General features: G+C 48.7%; 2 protein-coding genes across 2 annotated transcripts; both read left to right on the forward strand.

The window, feature by feature from the left end:
* The first annotated feature begins 228 nt into the window (after nucleotides 1–228).
* On the forward strand, nucleotides 229–5,031 carry LOC34619765 (flocculation protein FLO11). The gene is made up of 8 exons (XM_026337666.1): nucleotides 229–450; nucleotides 576–720; nucleotides 865–911; nucleotides 1,023–1,079; nucleotides 1,246–1,335; nucleotides 1,468–1,526; nucleotides 1,646–3,741; nucleotides 4,886–5,031. Exons 1-8 carry the CDS (start codon nucleotides 229–231, stop codon nucleotides 5,029–5,031), a joined length of 2,862 nt encoding a protein of 953 aa, XP_026193451.1.
* Nucleotides 5,032–6,007: 976 nt separating this feature from the next.
* Nucleotides 6,008–11,425, forward strand: LOC34619764 (COP1-interactive protein 1). Its single transcript, XM_026337667.1, has 12 exons — nucleotides 6,008–6,212; nucleotides 6,371–6,501; nucleotides 7,032–7,094; nucleotides 7,238–7,345; nucleotides 7,496–7,630; nucleotides 7,999–8,100; nucleotides 8,736–8,840; nucleotides 8,972–9,097; nucleotides 9,439–9,534; nucleotides 9,665–9,802; nucleotides 10,468–10,949; nucleotides 11,128–11,425. The coding sequence occupies exons 1-12, from the start codon at nucleotides 6,008–6,010 to the stop codon at nucleotides 11,423–11,425; spliced, it is 1,989 nt and encodes a 662-aa protein (XP_026193452.1).
* Nucleotides 11,426–13,312: the final 1,887 nt, after the last annotated feature.

The raw sequence follows: 13,312 nt of genomic DNA on the forward strand, positions 1-13,312 counted from the left end.
CTTAATCGGAGACCTCGCTGCTCTGCCGACGTAGCTGGCCCTGTAGTATGAGCGTACACTGGCCTTCGCCGCGGACTCCACCAGAATTCTTTGTTCTTCTGGCAAGACAAAGTGGCTGGAGTGACCAATGCAATTGCAAAACCCCCCTAGGGAACGCCGTTAATGCCTTAAAGTGAACCCGGAAGTGGCAAGCTGTCGTCAGTGCAGCTCCAGCATCTTCCATAGCCGATGAAATATTACACTGAAGAGCCACCAGTGACTTCTATAGCTGGCTGTGCTGAGACGCACGCCATGGGCGGCCCCACTGGGTCCCTCCGGCTCGTTACCGAGGAACCTCAACGGAAGAGCCTGGCCCCTGGTGGCACTACTGTGGATGGAAAGGAGACCCCCGCGGACCTACCCATTGAAAGAACCCGGCTTGAGTCCCCTTCCCCTGGAAAGTCTCTGATAGTGCGTCCAGTGCTTACTGCACATAGGCACAAGTCGATGCAGATTAGATGAAAACTGATGCGGTGTGCATTAGTAGCACTGCCTGGTATTGCTCAGCTGCCGATTTTGCTTGAGCACTTAGCAAGCCGGAATTTGCTGCGAATGTTTCTAAGGGAGATCTGGACACGCGCGCTCTTGACGATCAGCTGGACGGGCGCTGTGACATCGCAATAGTGGCAGAGCTACAAGAGGCCTTGTGGCTGGCTCAGGACCAGCTAGCCGCAGAGCAAAGTACGACCTTTAAATCAGGCAGCCTCAGTTCTTTCGCATATATAAGGCGGACGTAAATTTGCCAAATTCAGTGCTCTCCTGGCTGTGGAACGGAGTATGCCGTATTTTGCAAGGTATTGAACTTGCGGTTGATTGGCATTTCAGGACAACGGGCGACAGAGCGGCGGCAGTACGAGGTTTTCCAGGATGAAGTGAGTCATGGGATGCATTGTTGTCTGCTGCAGACAAGATTTGAGTAGTAAATCGAGCTTTAAGACCACCGTGTAAAAGGATAGATCTGTAGTGTTGTGTGTGCGGCTCAGTACCTTCGCCTTCAAGAAGAAAGCGCCAGTAATAGCAGGCGTTATACCGTTGCTGAGGTCAGCTGCCTTTTTATAAATCATCAAAGCTTATCCCATACGCATCAGCTCAAGCACCTGATACTATTAGACCCTTACTGGTCTGCCCATTCGGCTTTATTCGTTTTCTTTGCGAGAGGCACTTGTACAAACAACTTTAAGCGTCGTGAAAGAGGCTGCGCCTCAGGCTTCCGCAAAAACGTCACGCTCACTGGCAGCTACTGCAATTGAAGAAAAGGAATATTTAGCCAGATTGCTTCAGCGAACCCAAGCAGAGGTCAGTAGGGCAAGTAAAATGTGCGTACATTCTTCGAGTTTCAACGAGGCCCTCCATCCCTCCTTGGCAACCTCATTGCTGCCGTTAGCACTGAAATTTCGAAGCTTTACGTGTGCACCCTGTTCACTGCAGCTTTATAGCATAACAAAGTTCGTCGAGGACGTCATACCGAAATTCAGCCGGAAAATATGGTGAGAAGCGCTGGATCGCGTGGCAGCACTCAGCCTTTGCGTTGGCACGCGCACGAGACCTCAAGTTCTTTTCCGTTATTGTGTGTGTGCGTGTGTTGTGCCTGGTGTATGTCTTTCAGTACCCTTGTTGAGCAAGGCAATACAATGGTTGCATTGCTGGCGAGCATTTGGCCAGAAGCGAGACTCAGACAACACATCGATGAACTTGCCTTATCCGACCAGCCCCTGGCGCAAAGAGCTCTTCGATTTTCTGTGGGCACAGGACACCCGACAACTCCACCGCCCCAGCCAGTCACAGCAACTTTGCACTCCAATTCTCCTACACGTAAAGCATCTTTAAACAGCACAGGTGCTCGTCACACTGCCATTAGAGCTGAAGCAAGGCGCAATGAAGGACTGCTTGCAGTTCTGCAGCCTAAGGAGATAGCTGGTACAGGACAGCAAACCAAAACAGCCAATGCTGCTAAGGAACGCCACAATCTAGAGCATAATCCAAGAACAAATCCAGCACAAGGAAGGTTGTTAAGTGCGAATGACACCACTTCTTGCCGGTCTGCCGCCACCCGCCCACTCCAGCCACCTCAGCTTTTGTCTCGACAAGGAACGCTTCCCCAGCATACAGAAGCTCTTGCTTCCAAAACAACTCTTCCAGGCAGTGTTTCAATTGAAAAGCAGATGGACAGCAGAGCTCCTTTCCTCGGTCTGAGCGGTCACAAAAATGGCACCAAGCTTGTTCCATCGCGGCCTCCTTCTGTTGCACGCCCTCGATTACTGCAAGCCACTACCCCACGCAAGACAAAGACGCTGGATTCAAACATCTACTTGACACCCAGTCACGCACGAATTCCAACCGTGACTCTTACAGTTGCGAAAGGAGTCTCACACGGCCCAGCTGCACCGTCAGCCCGCGACGCTTCTCAATCAAGCAGGTCACATGTTACAACATCCCGAAAAGATGCACAAAGTGAGGTTTCCTCGTTCAAAAAAGACAGTTCAGCAGTCACGACCTTGACAGCCCAGAGGAAAGCCAGTGTCCGAAAGGCAAGGCTACCGAAAGAGCACAGCCTCCAGCAGCGCGAGACGCACGGGCACAGCGCTAGGCCGGCATCTGTTCGTTCAGCTTCGAGGGCTAGCACGAAGCCAACCAATGTTGCCGTAGCCCACCCTTCTGCCTCACAATCTGTGAGCGTAGGGTGGGGCCTGCGGGCTACACAACCACAGCCTCTTCCTGCTGCTCTTCAAATCGGGAGTATGCCTTGCCGAAGGAGTTGTGGACCTGTTTTCTCCAGCGGTAGGGAACAAATGCGCAGAAGGGAGTCACTGGTGGAGTTTCTCAAGGACCCAGAAGAGGAGCAATTTGCGAGAAGACTCTTTGAGGATCTAAGTCAGCTGGTGGCCATAGACACCGATGACGTGGATCCAGGTATCGGCCAAGCAGCTGTTAGCGATACAAATGTTGCCCACAGTCAGAAAAAGAAGCTTCCCCCTCTACCCCCCTCCATCAAACCGCTTGCAAACGCTTCTGTGAACGATGCTGGTCACAATGCCGACAGCGCGCCAAGTTTTACCCCGATGACAAAACCCCTTGAAGCGAAACGCATCACGAACAGCCCTATGGGATTAAAGGCTTCGAAGGCACCAGTAAACGCGCCTCCTCCAGTCTCCCATGCTGCAAGCACAAGTAGCGTGCAATGTGAAGATCTTGCAGCAGAACAATCAGAACCCATTCGGAGTGGTACAACAGACTTGGTTAAGGGTGTAGTCGGTGGAAGGCACGGTCAGACTGTACTTGCTCACAAGCCGGCAGCAGTCATACGACCCTCAGTTGTCAGCGTGAAAGGGACCCAGTGCACTGGGATTGGCACCAACCTATCGGAGCATAAGTATTCAAAAGAGAGTGCTTCTGCTTTGGAGGGCAATATCGCTGGAGTCCCAACCGCAAAGCCTGGATCTCTCATACAGGCTAACCACGTGAGTACGGCGCAACCGTCCCCACCACCGCTACCCACCTCAATAGCACCAGAAGTCCAAAGAGCTCAGTTACGGCAAACCCAACTGCCTACAACAGGTTGCAGTGGAACTCTACGCACGGCAGTGCGCCTTGTGGCTCCTGCGGGCCAAAATTCTGGCGCAGTGGACCAGCACCGGCTGCCAGCTGGGCAAGCTATGACCTCCAGCAAATGGAATAACAACGTTTTCTGTTCCGTCCCTGGACGCTCATCGCTGCCGGCTGATTACTCCAGATTTTCGCCGCCTCAGGGTAGCGAGAACTTGGCACATCACAAACAAACATGCATAACGCATGGCAGTTCGGGGGCTATGCCGTGGCTTGCCAGCACAGCTCCACAGAGGCAGACATTCGTTTTCAATAATCCCTGCAGCTACAATGCCCAGCAGCAGTACTTTTTGCAGCAGCACGTGCGTCACCAGCAAATGATGTATCAGGCACAACAAGCACAGCATCTTCAGCAAATTTTCCCCGGTCAACAGCAAAAAGATTCACCAGAATTGCAGTTCTTCATCGGATCTACTGGTCAAACGTTTGCTGCGAGACAGAGGCAGCCCGCATGTCACTCAGTGTTGAGTGCAGTGTTCAGAAGATGATGACCACGCAGAATTCAATGAGTTTCCTATACAGACTGTACGGGTTGTTCCGGTTTCCCCATGGAAATGCTTGCAGCTTTGCTTGTATCCTAAATTGTATCAAATGCAATGAAACGCGATGCTTGTAGTGATATTCTCACATATAGTCTTGCTTTCTGACGTCCTGCAGTTCAGGTCAGGCTTTAATTAGTAGCTTTGTCATATCAATGACTTAGCAGAAACCTTGTCGCCAAATGCATTATTGTGGCGCGAACACATCGTTGCAGAAGGAGGCATCTGGTTTAGATGAGATGCCAGAACCGCTGTTTCTTCGTGACTGCACAATGTAACAAAGTAGAGGGGGGCCCTGGATACAATCCCGCTGTGGCCTGCTTGCACTACCTGTGGGTCGTCGGACATCATGTATTGTTTTCTGGTGCAGGGTTTGCAAGTGTGAGGGCACTCAGATGAAATTGATGTATCTCTGCATATACAGTTGATTTTGTTGCAATTTCGCATTCCCGGTGGGATAAGTACTCTTTAGAAACCAAACGCCTGGGTAAGTGGGAAAAAGAGCTGCCTTTTTTATATCACGGCTTTGCCTCAAAGGACGGTGGAATAAGTGGTATACTTTGGCCCCTATTCATTTGTTTCGCTTGGAACAGAAATGAAGACCGAAAGACAGCGAATTCCAAAATGCATAGCTGCTCGAAGACCCTCTTAGTGTATCTGGTTTACGTATTCTTTTAAATTTTGTGAATCCCTGAACAAAGGAGTGCAAGAAGAATTTACAGTCTCAGCGAAATCACAAGTGGGCGACAACTGGAAGCCAATAGGCAGCAAAATCAAGAGGCATAATTATTCCCAAAACCTAACCAGAGCAGCCGCTTCAGGTATTCTCAAGAGCTTGGTGAATCCTTGAACAGGGCGGTGGGCGCAGATATTATACAGTCCCATTATCTCAGTGTAGGCATTTGAAGGCAACAATGGATTTCATTTTCACCCAAGAAGACATAATAGCATCTCGATGAGTTGGATAATGCTCTCAAGATCTTGTGAGCCATTATATGAATGCTGCTGAACCAGTCGATGTTGCATGACAAGCGTGGATCGGGAGTCCTAGTAGTCGCTCGTTTTATCTATCCTTTTCCTTTCAATGCATGGAGCAATTCAGTTAGAACAAGCTCAGTTTATTTTTTGGTAAGCTTTTCCACACGGCAATATGTTTAGCGGCGATGTGCATTCAGCGTCCCGTACGAAGAGGTGTAGGTAGAAACGCGACAGTGAGCTGGCTAACAAGTATCGCTGCAGCAGTACATTGAGTCAATACAATTCCAAAGCTGCGATACACGTCTATATATTTGTTTTTCATCCCCCAAGTTTGACTCTGTACTAAGTGACCGCAGTCTCAAGGGCCCTCCGCCGGCAGACCAGAAGAATACTCGGAGCTTACGGCAAATGAACGTATTTCGCGCATGAAATTGCTCAGAAGACATGCATTACCCGGCAGAACCACAATCAGGCTTTGAATTGTCAAATACTAAGCATGGATGTGTGAGCCTTTTGGAAAGTGTATGATGCGTCTCGCGAACTCTGACTCGATGGGGCAATGCACTGAAAGGGCGAAGATGCACTGTTCCTATGCCCGGTCTGACCACAAGAGATCAAGCTGAGGGCATCAAAAAAGACCAATACTTCTCCTGAATATAATTTGCACCACGGCACCTGCGCAACCTTTTTATATTTCAGTTGCGTCGAACCCACTGTGCAACAGGGAGAGGCTTGGCATTTTCAGTGACAGCCGTCATCTCATCCTACGAGCCCACCAGCAGTGGTCTTATCTTGAGACCTGGTCACGAGTCTTGAATGCATGGAGTCAGATTCAATCGATACGGAAGATGAAGAGGCTTTGGACTAGGGCAAACAGCAAACCAACAGAAACGAAGAACGACACAGGCGAGAGGAGCCCTGCCAGAGCTGAGTCCCTCCCAGTGCACCGCTGGCTGCAATCTCGTCATAACTCGTTCACCAGCGAAGCCACTTGTAGGAAGGCTGAAGATTCCCTTTGCTCCCCCCCAAGCACTCACAGGGATCCCGTCGGCCGTAAGACCCTCAGAAGTAGCCCCTTTATAGTGCATTCAACCTTCTTGATACATGCTTTTTCGATATAGACTGTAATCTGAGCTTTGCTCCATAGTATCAGGATTGTGTCCATGTTTTCTAACTAATGAAACCAAAGCTCGTACTTCTTGAATTCGCAGCCTGCAGTAGTGAGCACTGCCAGGCCGTAGTGGCTCGGCTCCAACACCAGCTACAAAACCTAAAAGAAGAGAAATCCCAACTGGAATCATTGATATCCATGCAGCGGCAGACCCTGCACCAAATTGATCGGGTGAGATTTTATGTACGCTCCGAAGTTATGTGTTTTATTATTCATTAAGAATCGTACAAACTAGATGTCACATCTGAATGTGTAGGGATATGTGGACCCACAGGACGGACGCACTTCAGAGGAGGTCGCGAGGCGCCAGATTGAGGTTCAGCAAAGGCTTGCATTGGTACTGAAAGATGAAAAGGCAAGTGCACATTCAGCTAATGCGAATAGTGTTTGGGTGCTTCACTGATTAGACCGTTGCTACTCGCTCTCACGCTTTTAGGATGCAATTCAAACAGCTGGCACGAGCATCTGGTCAAGCAGGCTGTGTTATATGGTAACCGATGATTGCCAGTACTTAGGTGATCCGATCGGACCGATTTCGCAAGGTAACAGGCATACCCTTCCTTTCGCCTCTTTCATGCACTGCCCCCTCATACCAGCACAGACAAGGTTGCTCGAATATTATAGCTTCAAATATGAAACTGAGGGGTGGACTATTGCTGGAATTGAGGAGGTTGCAACTGTTTGACTGGCGTGAAAACCAGGTATCCATCGAGGAGAAGCTTACGAGCTCCAGCGATGCCATCCAAAGTCTTAATGAGCATATTGTAAGCAGTCACATTTACTGGGGTCTTGATTTAAACGGGACACACAGCGAAGAATCGTTGCACTGTCTACGAATGCTGTATTTTTCATCAACTTCGCTTGTTTTCAATTGAGTTCCTTTCCGTCGATTGCATGAATCATGCAGATAGACCTACGAAAGCTTCTAGAAGCCAAGGACGAAGAGGCAGAAAAGCTGCGGACTGAATTGGCCGAAGTACACGAGGCGGAAAGGCAGGCCAAGAAACTGGCAGCGGTAAGTATGGCCGACCCTTCCAATGGCGCCAAACCCTATTCAATATCTTTTGGCCGTTCTTTTAAGGACAATTCATATACTGTGTACTACATACTGTGCCTAACTTCAGGGGACCGTGTGTCTAAGTGCATGATGCTCATGCTGCCACAGGAGGAAACAGCAAAATTTGCGAAGGCATACGCTGATCTTAACGAACATACCAACCACTTGAAGCTGCTTGAGCAAAAGCTGGGGGCCGTGGAAGTGCTGTTGCACCCGGATTCTCCTAAAACGGAGAAGTCATCGGTAAGGAGAAACGTGCGTTCTATCAAACCAGAAGGCAAGTAGCTTTTGTGCTTCGCCAGGATGCTTTATAGCTTTGGTCGTAATTGCGGTTGAGTATGTAAGGGCCTCCTGAAGACACCAGAATGCGTCTGTAAAGTTTGGTGAAAAGTTTGGGGAACTTTGACAAAGGATTGCTCAGTACTAGCTTTAAGCACATCAGTGGTGAGGCTGCCGGGTTGCTTGTCGTTTAGTGGTGGGAGTTGTTATGTGGACACCTGGAAAGGCATTGATTCACTGCTTTTTAGCTTGTTCACGAGAGGTTGCGACCCCAGATCTACAGATACTACGGTTTCACGCCTTTAGGAGTACGCATATAAGCATTTTGCTAGCGCGCTGGCCGGGGTTCAGGAGGGCGTAATGAGCCCAACACATCAGCTGACAGAACTGCAGAACAAATCAGCGGCGAAAGTGCATTGCTGCCTGCTGCTGTGGTGGGTTTCTGTGGTCTTGCGCGTCTTCTGTTCAAGTGCCGAGCTACACAGGGGGAAGAACTAACAGTCACATCTGCACTGCATCATGCATTGTGTTGGGTGTGCAGGACTCAGTGAAGAAAGATATTCCACTGAAGATCTGTAAAGAGTCATCAGGGGATCTTCAGGAGAAAGCTGAACCGTTGTTGCATTTTGGTGCCCCCAATAAGCTAGAGGCATTGGTTACCCGAATAGTGAGCAACCCATGCCAAGTGTGTTTAGATTTTTAGCTTGACTCATGCGCCTTCCGGCAGTTTTGGCTAAATGAGCATAACTTACGTAGAATTCGCTGGAGATGCTGTTCACGCTTGAATGTTCGAGTGTCCTCTCTGTAACAGCTCCATTTTGGTGTTTTGGGAAAGGATTGCGTAATTGAAGAGTGAGCTTTGAGGCACCACGGCAAGCCGGTTTCATCCGGCGTTGCTGGGAGCACTAGCGGTTGTGACTCTTGGGGATCACCTTTTATGTATCACGGATAGTGCTGAAGTGCTAACTGTGTAAGGCGTAGGGAAGGCAAGCGTGTATGCATCGCTATGTTGTTTTGCCAGTTTGCTTGCTAGAAGGTTAATACTTGCAGACCTTATTGCTGCCCGCAGGCTACGCTAGTAGAAGAGATACATGAGGCGCGCGCGAATGCGGCCAGCCTGAAACGTCAGCTGACACAGACTCAAGAGAAGGCACAGGTGGGCTGGAGCAGTCGGGCATTCCCGGAGTTTTTATGTCCACACAAATAGGCTGCGCTTTTCATGGGATTTTACACTAAACATAGAACCTTCTTCTTTTCCCTTACCGCCTCCGATACCGTGGGTTTGTCAACACTCCGGTGGTGAAGGAGAAAGATGTCGAGCTGGAAAGCCTGCGGAAGTCTTTAGTGAAGCTTCAAGAAAAGGCGGAGAAGGCTGAATCAGTGTTGCGGCTGGGTTCGACTGACAAGCTGGAGTCCTTGGCAACCCGGAACGTGAGTTTGTTGAGAACGAATGCATGGTTCGGTTAGCTGTATTTGCTTATAGTGTTGTCTGGTTGTTGGTTGTGATGATATGGTTTGGTCGCTTGTGTTTAAGCGACTGTTGAATTTGCGTTGTACCTTATATGTGTGGAAGATTTTTGCCAATCTGGAGAGCCTCATAGCCTGAACTAATGTGAAAGCACGAGCGTCAAAGATTAAGCTAGGTGCTCGCTGAGTCCTTGTCGATGACTGTTGCAATGCTTGTGTGTAGATTGGTGGAAAGATGACTGCGCGCGACGCCATTGCTTGTGTACATGCATGCATGCATTTTGGTTCCTGCTGCTGTTCTGCAGTCAGAGCTAGTCGCCGAGCTGGCCGAGAGAGAGGAGAGTGTAGTGAGCTTAAGGCGCCAGCTGACCGAGACGCAGGGGCAAGCACAGGAGGCAGAGGTGCATTGCTTCATCCATTTGACTGTGGAGGTTGCGTGGGACGGGAGAGCTCTCTTTCTGCTGGAGTACACTTGGAACGTGGGTGGGTATCAATGCATCTGTCATACGATATAGTGCGTTGGATGCGTAGGCATTGATGAAGGAGAAAGATGTCGAGCTGGAAAGCCTGCGGAAGTCTTTAGTGAAGCTTCAAGAGAAGGCGGAGAAGGCTGAATCAGTGTTGCGGCTGGGTTCGACTGACAAGCTGGAGTCCTTGGCAACCCGGAACGTGAGTGTGTTGAGAACGAATGCATGGTTCGGTTAGCTGTATTTGCTTATAGTGTTGTCTGGCTGTTGGCTGTGGTAGTGAGGGTAGAGTGGTTTGTGCTTCAGGCGGCACTTGTTTTTCATCTGCGCTCGTATGCTCACGCGTAGAGAGCATGTGAGAAGCGACAGGATGTAAATATGCAGGCGCAGAAGAGCGTTTTATGAGGCTGGGTGTATAGAGTGAGGCCTGATGTTTGTTGTCTTATGTGTTCATGCACGTTCTGTCGCCTGTTAGTGATGTTAAGCATGTGGATGGCACTTTTATGGGTGCGAGTGGGTCTGGGGTCGGTTCTCCAGGCAGTCTTTGAGTGTGTGCGCGTGGGTTGCAACATATTTGATGCGTGTAGTTAGACCCAGTCAGTGAATTCATTGCAAATAAGGTATTATAAGCTTGTTCAAAGAGAAGCTGGTGAAGGCATAAAGCTTCAGGAAGACCTCCAAAAGAAGCGTGGTGTTGTGTAGCGGCTGCATCCCTTAAAACCTCGTCCATTCAAATATGCGCATCTCGTTGTTGCACCTTCAGTGTGCTCTCGAATTCAATAATGTAAAAAAACTCTCCATCTGTTTGCCTGTTCTTACTTGGCAATTACGAAATTCCACTGAATTTGTGCTCTGGATGCGCATTAGGTGGGGGAACCCGAATCCGACGGCGCACGATTTCCAGGCAGTATGGAGGAGAGGCTTTCGCAAGAGTACTCTTTTGCACAGAAGCGTATCAACCCGACTGAGCAGGCAGCTGCGGAGGACGCACAACATAGTTCCATGCTTAACAGTGTGGCTCAAGAGGTCGAGAGACGCTTGCAACAACAGCTACAAAGCATAAAATGCGAGCACGAAAAGCTGAAGAAAGAGAACAATAAGCTAAAGCAAACGCTCATGAACGTCGCCCAAAAGACTGTTGATAAAGAGAACGAAATCCAGCTCAAGGAAAAGGAATTCGAAGCTCTTAGAGGGAAATTAAAAGCCGCAGCCCATAACGCCGAAGGCTGCAAGTATCTTGCACAGATGGAGAAGGAAAGGCGCATCGCCCAAGTGACTCATCTCAGATGCAGGCTGGCTGAGTCCGAAAGGCAGATACAGCAGCAACAAGTCCTTTCAAATATGCAAAAGTATGGTCGTAATATGCTCTAGCTTAGGTATCCCTTGCTTCAGTGTTGTGTTCATAGTGTAGCCTTTTCACTAAAAACCCCGTAGTAGTAACTCGGAGGCTAATGTAGTCGGAATACGAACATCAAAAAGCCATCTTCTCTTGTCTCAGTCAAGCGTAATTTTTCGCTTATTGCGCAGGAAAGAGTCCGTAAAACCTATTGGAGATCTCCAGCAACACCGAGGCCAGTTTCATCCTACCGAGCCTCTTATATCTGTGCATAGTGCATCAAAACCGCAATTTGAAGCAAGTTCAATTAAAGTGCTTGCTTCGCATACTCATATAGATTCCGGGAAGTCAGGCTTGGGTCAGCGCTCAAAAGGCGATATATCCCAGCTAGTGCGCATGGGCGACACCCAAATGTTCCGTAACATTTTACTAGAGCCGCAATGTGATTCTGTTCTCAAGATCGTTATGCCACGGGCACCCAGAACATAGCCCCACTTGATCGCACTGCTAGCCAAATGCTGGTGTATATGAGGATCTGTCGTGGCCATGGGATATGTACAGGTACACGGTGGTGCGACTCCACCTATTATAGGTACAGTCTATTAGTCTGCTCTAACTCACTGACATACAACTCTACAATCTGTTTCCATGGCATTCAAGCATTCCGCTGGCGATAAAGGCCCTACTGCGATAAGTTTTGGTGCTATTGTGGCGTTCCCAATTAATTGCTGGCAACAGCCACTTTGTCACTTCTAGCAGTTAATCATCTCAAAGGCCTGCTACCGTAGGTTACGGCGTTATGATGTGTACCGAATCCCTAACCATAAGCGCACCTGCGCGTAAGCTAAGCGAGACAATATTTAGGACTGAAATTATTTGTCTGTAGCTATAATTAAGCAAGTTCGTGCAATGCAGCATACGGAGCAACAGAATACAATTGGGGAGTATTGAAATAACTAGTGATAATGATACGCAACTCTTCTTGGCTAAGTGTAATGCCTTCTCAATAACTGTTGACACGAATCTTGGGATTTTCAGGCGTGTTCAAAATACGCTCAGCCAGGGCATGTGAGGTCAGGGGCTGTGCTAGGAAGTGAGTTCTGCTTGCTCCATTCACGACGTCACGCGATGCTACGGGTGGCTCAACACTATTTCATTCCGCCATTCATCGTTTCTAAGGCCTCGTGTAATGTCTCTTTCAGTGAGAATGTGCTGCATGCAAATATAATATATGCACATTGCATAGATATTGTGCACCACTGGACAAATCGGCATTCGCCAGCTTTAGATCGCCACAGCTGTATTGGAGTGCCCCATGAAGTATCCCGTGCAAATCGTCGTAGTGTTGTGCCGAAGGCCATCGGCTAATGCACATATCATGGAATCCACTATTGCAGAGGGGCAGGTTATCCACTTTTCGTTGCAGCATCCGAGCGTGTGCGTGCCGCGGGCTAGAACCCACCAGCTGCGAGTCATATACGAAACCTTGGTTGTTGGCGATGTTTGTGAAGCAGCTTCTGTGGATCCGGCTTTTCGGAATGGGAGTGGGCTTTTGATTGCACGGTGGTGAAGTTAAGAACCGTGGGGCAATTAACTGTGCAAAAGCAACAAGAACATTGATTGATCAAGCTCTTACTGCGTAAATTCGAAAATCAAAGAATGATGTAATATTCCAAGTAGTTTGGAGGAACTTATGCATGAAATAAGGTTAAACTGCACAATCCTTGGAAATATGTTGGTAACTTAATAGGTAGGAACCGCAATCTTAGCGGCAGCGGCAGGTTGCGCCCGCAAGCCTGGTAGGGAGCATTCTCACCGTCGTACCTTCAAAAAGAAAAGTAGCTTTTCTTTTTGCTGCACCAGGACAACAAATAATTTGTACCTTTCAACCACTGGTAGTGCTGGATCACTACCTGTGAATTTTCCATGAGAAAAATTCGCAAAGAGGAAGATCTGACCCGGAGGCAACAGGCGACAGAAATTTTTAGCCATTACCATAACCAGCATACTATGGCGAAAGACAATAAACATACTGTATTTAGAAAGACGGCTCTGACTCATGGAAGTAGAAATCGCACAAAAAACTAAACGAGGCCTCAAAATGTGTGGACTAACTGTTCGCGCGCACCAGGGCGCCTTTTTCACCCGCACTACTGGGCAAGCTTATTGCTAATAGTTGCAGTATAGTAGAGGAGCTAATGATTAAGTCTAGATTCCATCACTATCTTAAAGAGGAAGTCAAAAACCTAGCTTATAGCGGTAGGTGTGAGAAACGCAGGTACACGCAACAAGCTTCGAGATAGCGAGGCGCATCAACCCATGCACGTAGCCACACGTGCGTTGTATATTATTTGTAGTTGAACTACGCTTGGGCTC

The sequence above is a fragment of the Cyclospora cayetanensis genome, unplaced genomic scaffold (assembly GCF_002999335.1).
Source record: "Cyclospora cayetanensis isolate NF1_C8 unplaced genomic scaffold, CcayRef3 CcayRef3_contig_2, whole genome shotgun sequence".
In the NCBI taxonomy this organism is placed as follows: Eukaryota; Apicomplexa; class Conoidasida; order Eucoccidiorida; family Eimeriidae; genus Cyclospora; species Cyclospora cayetanensis.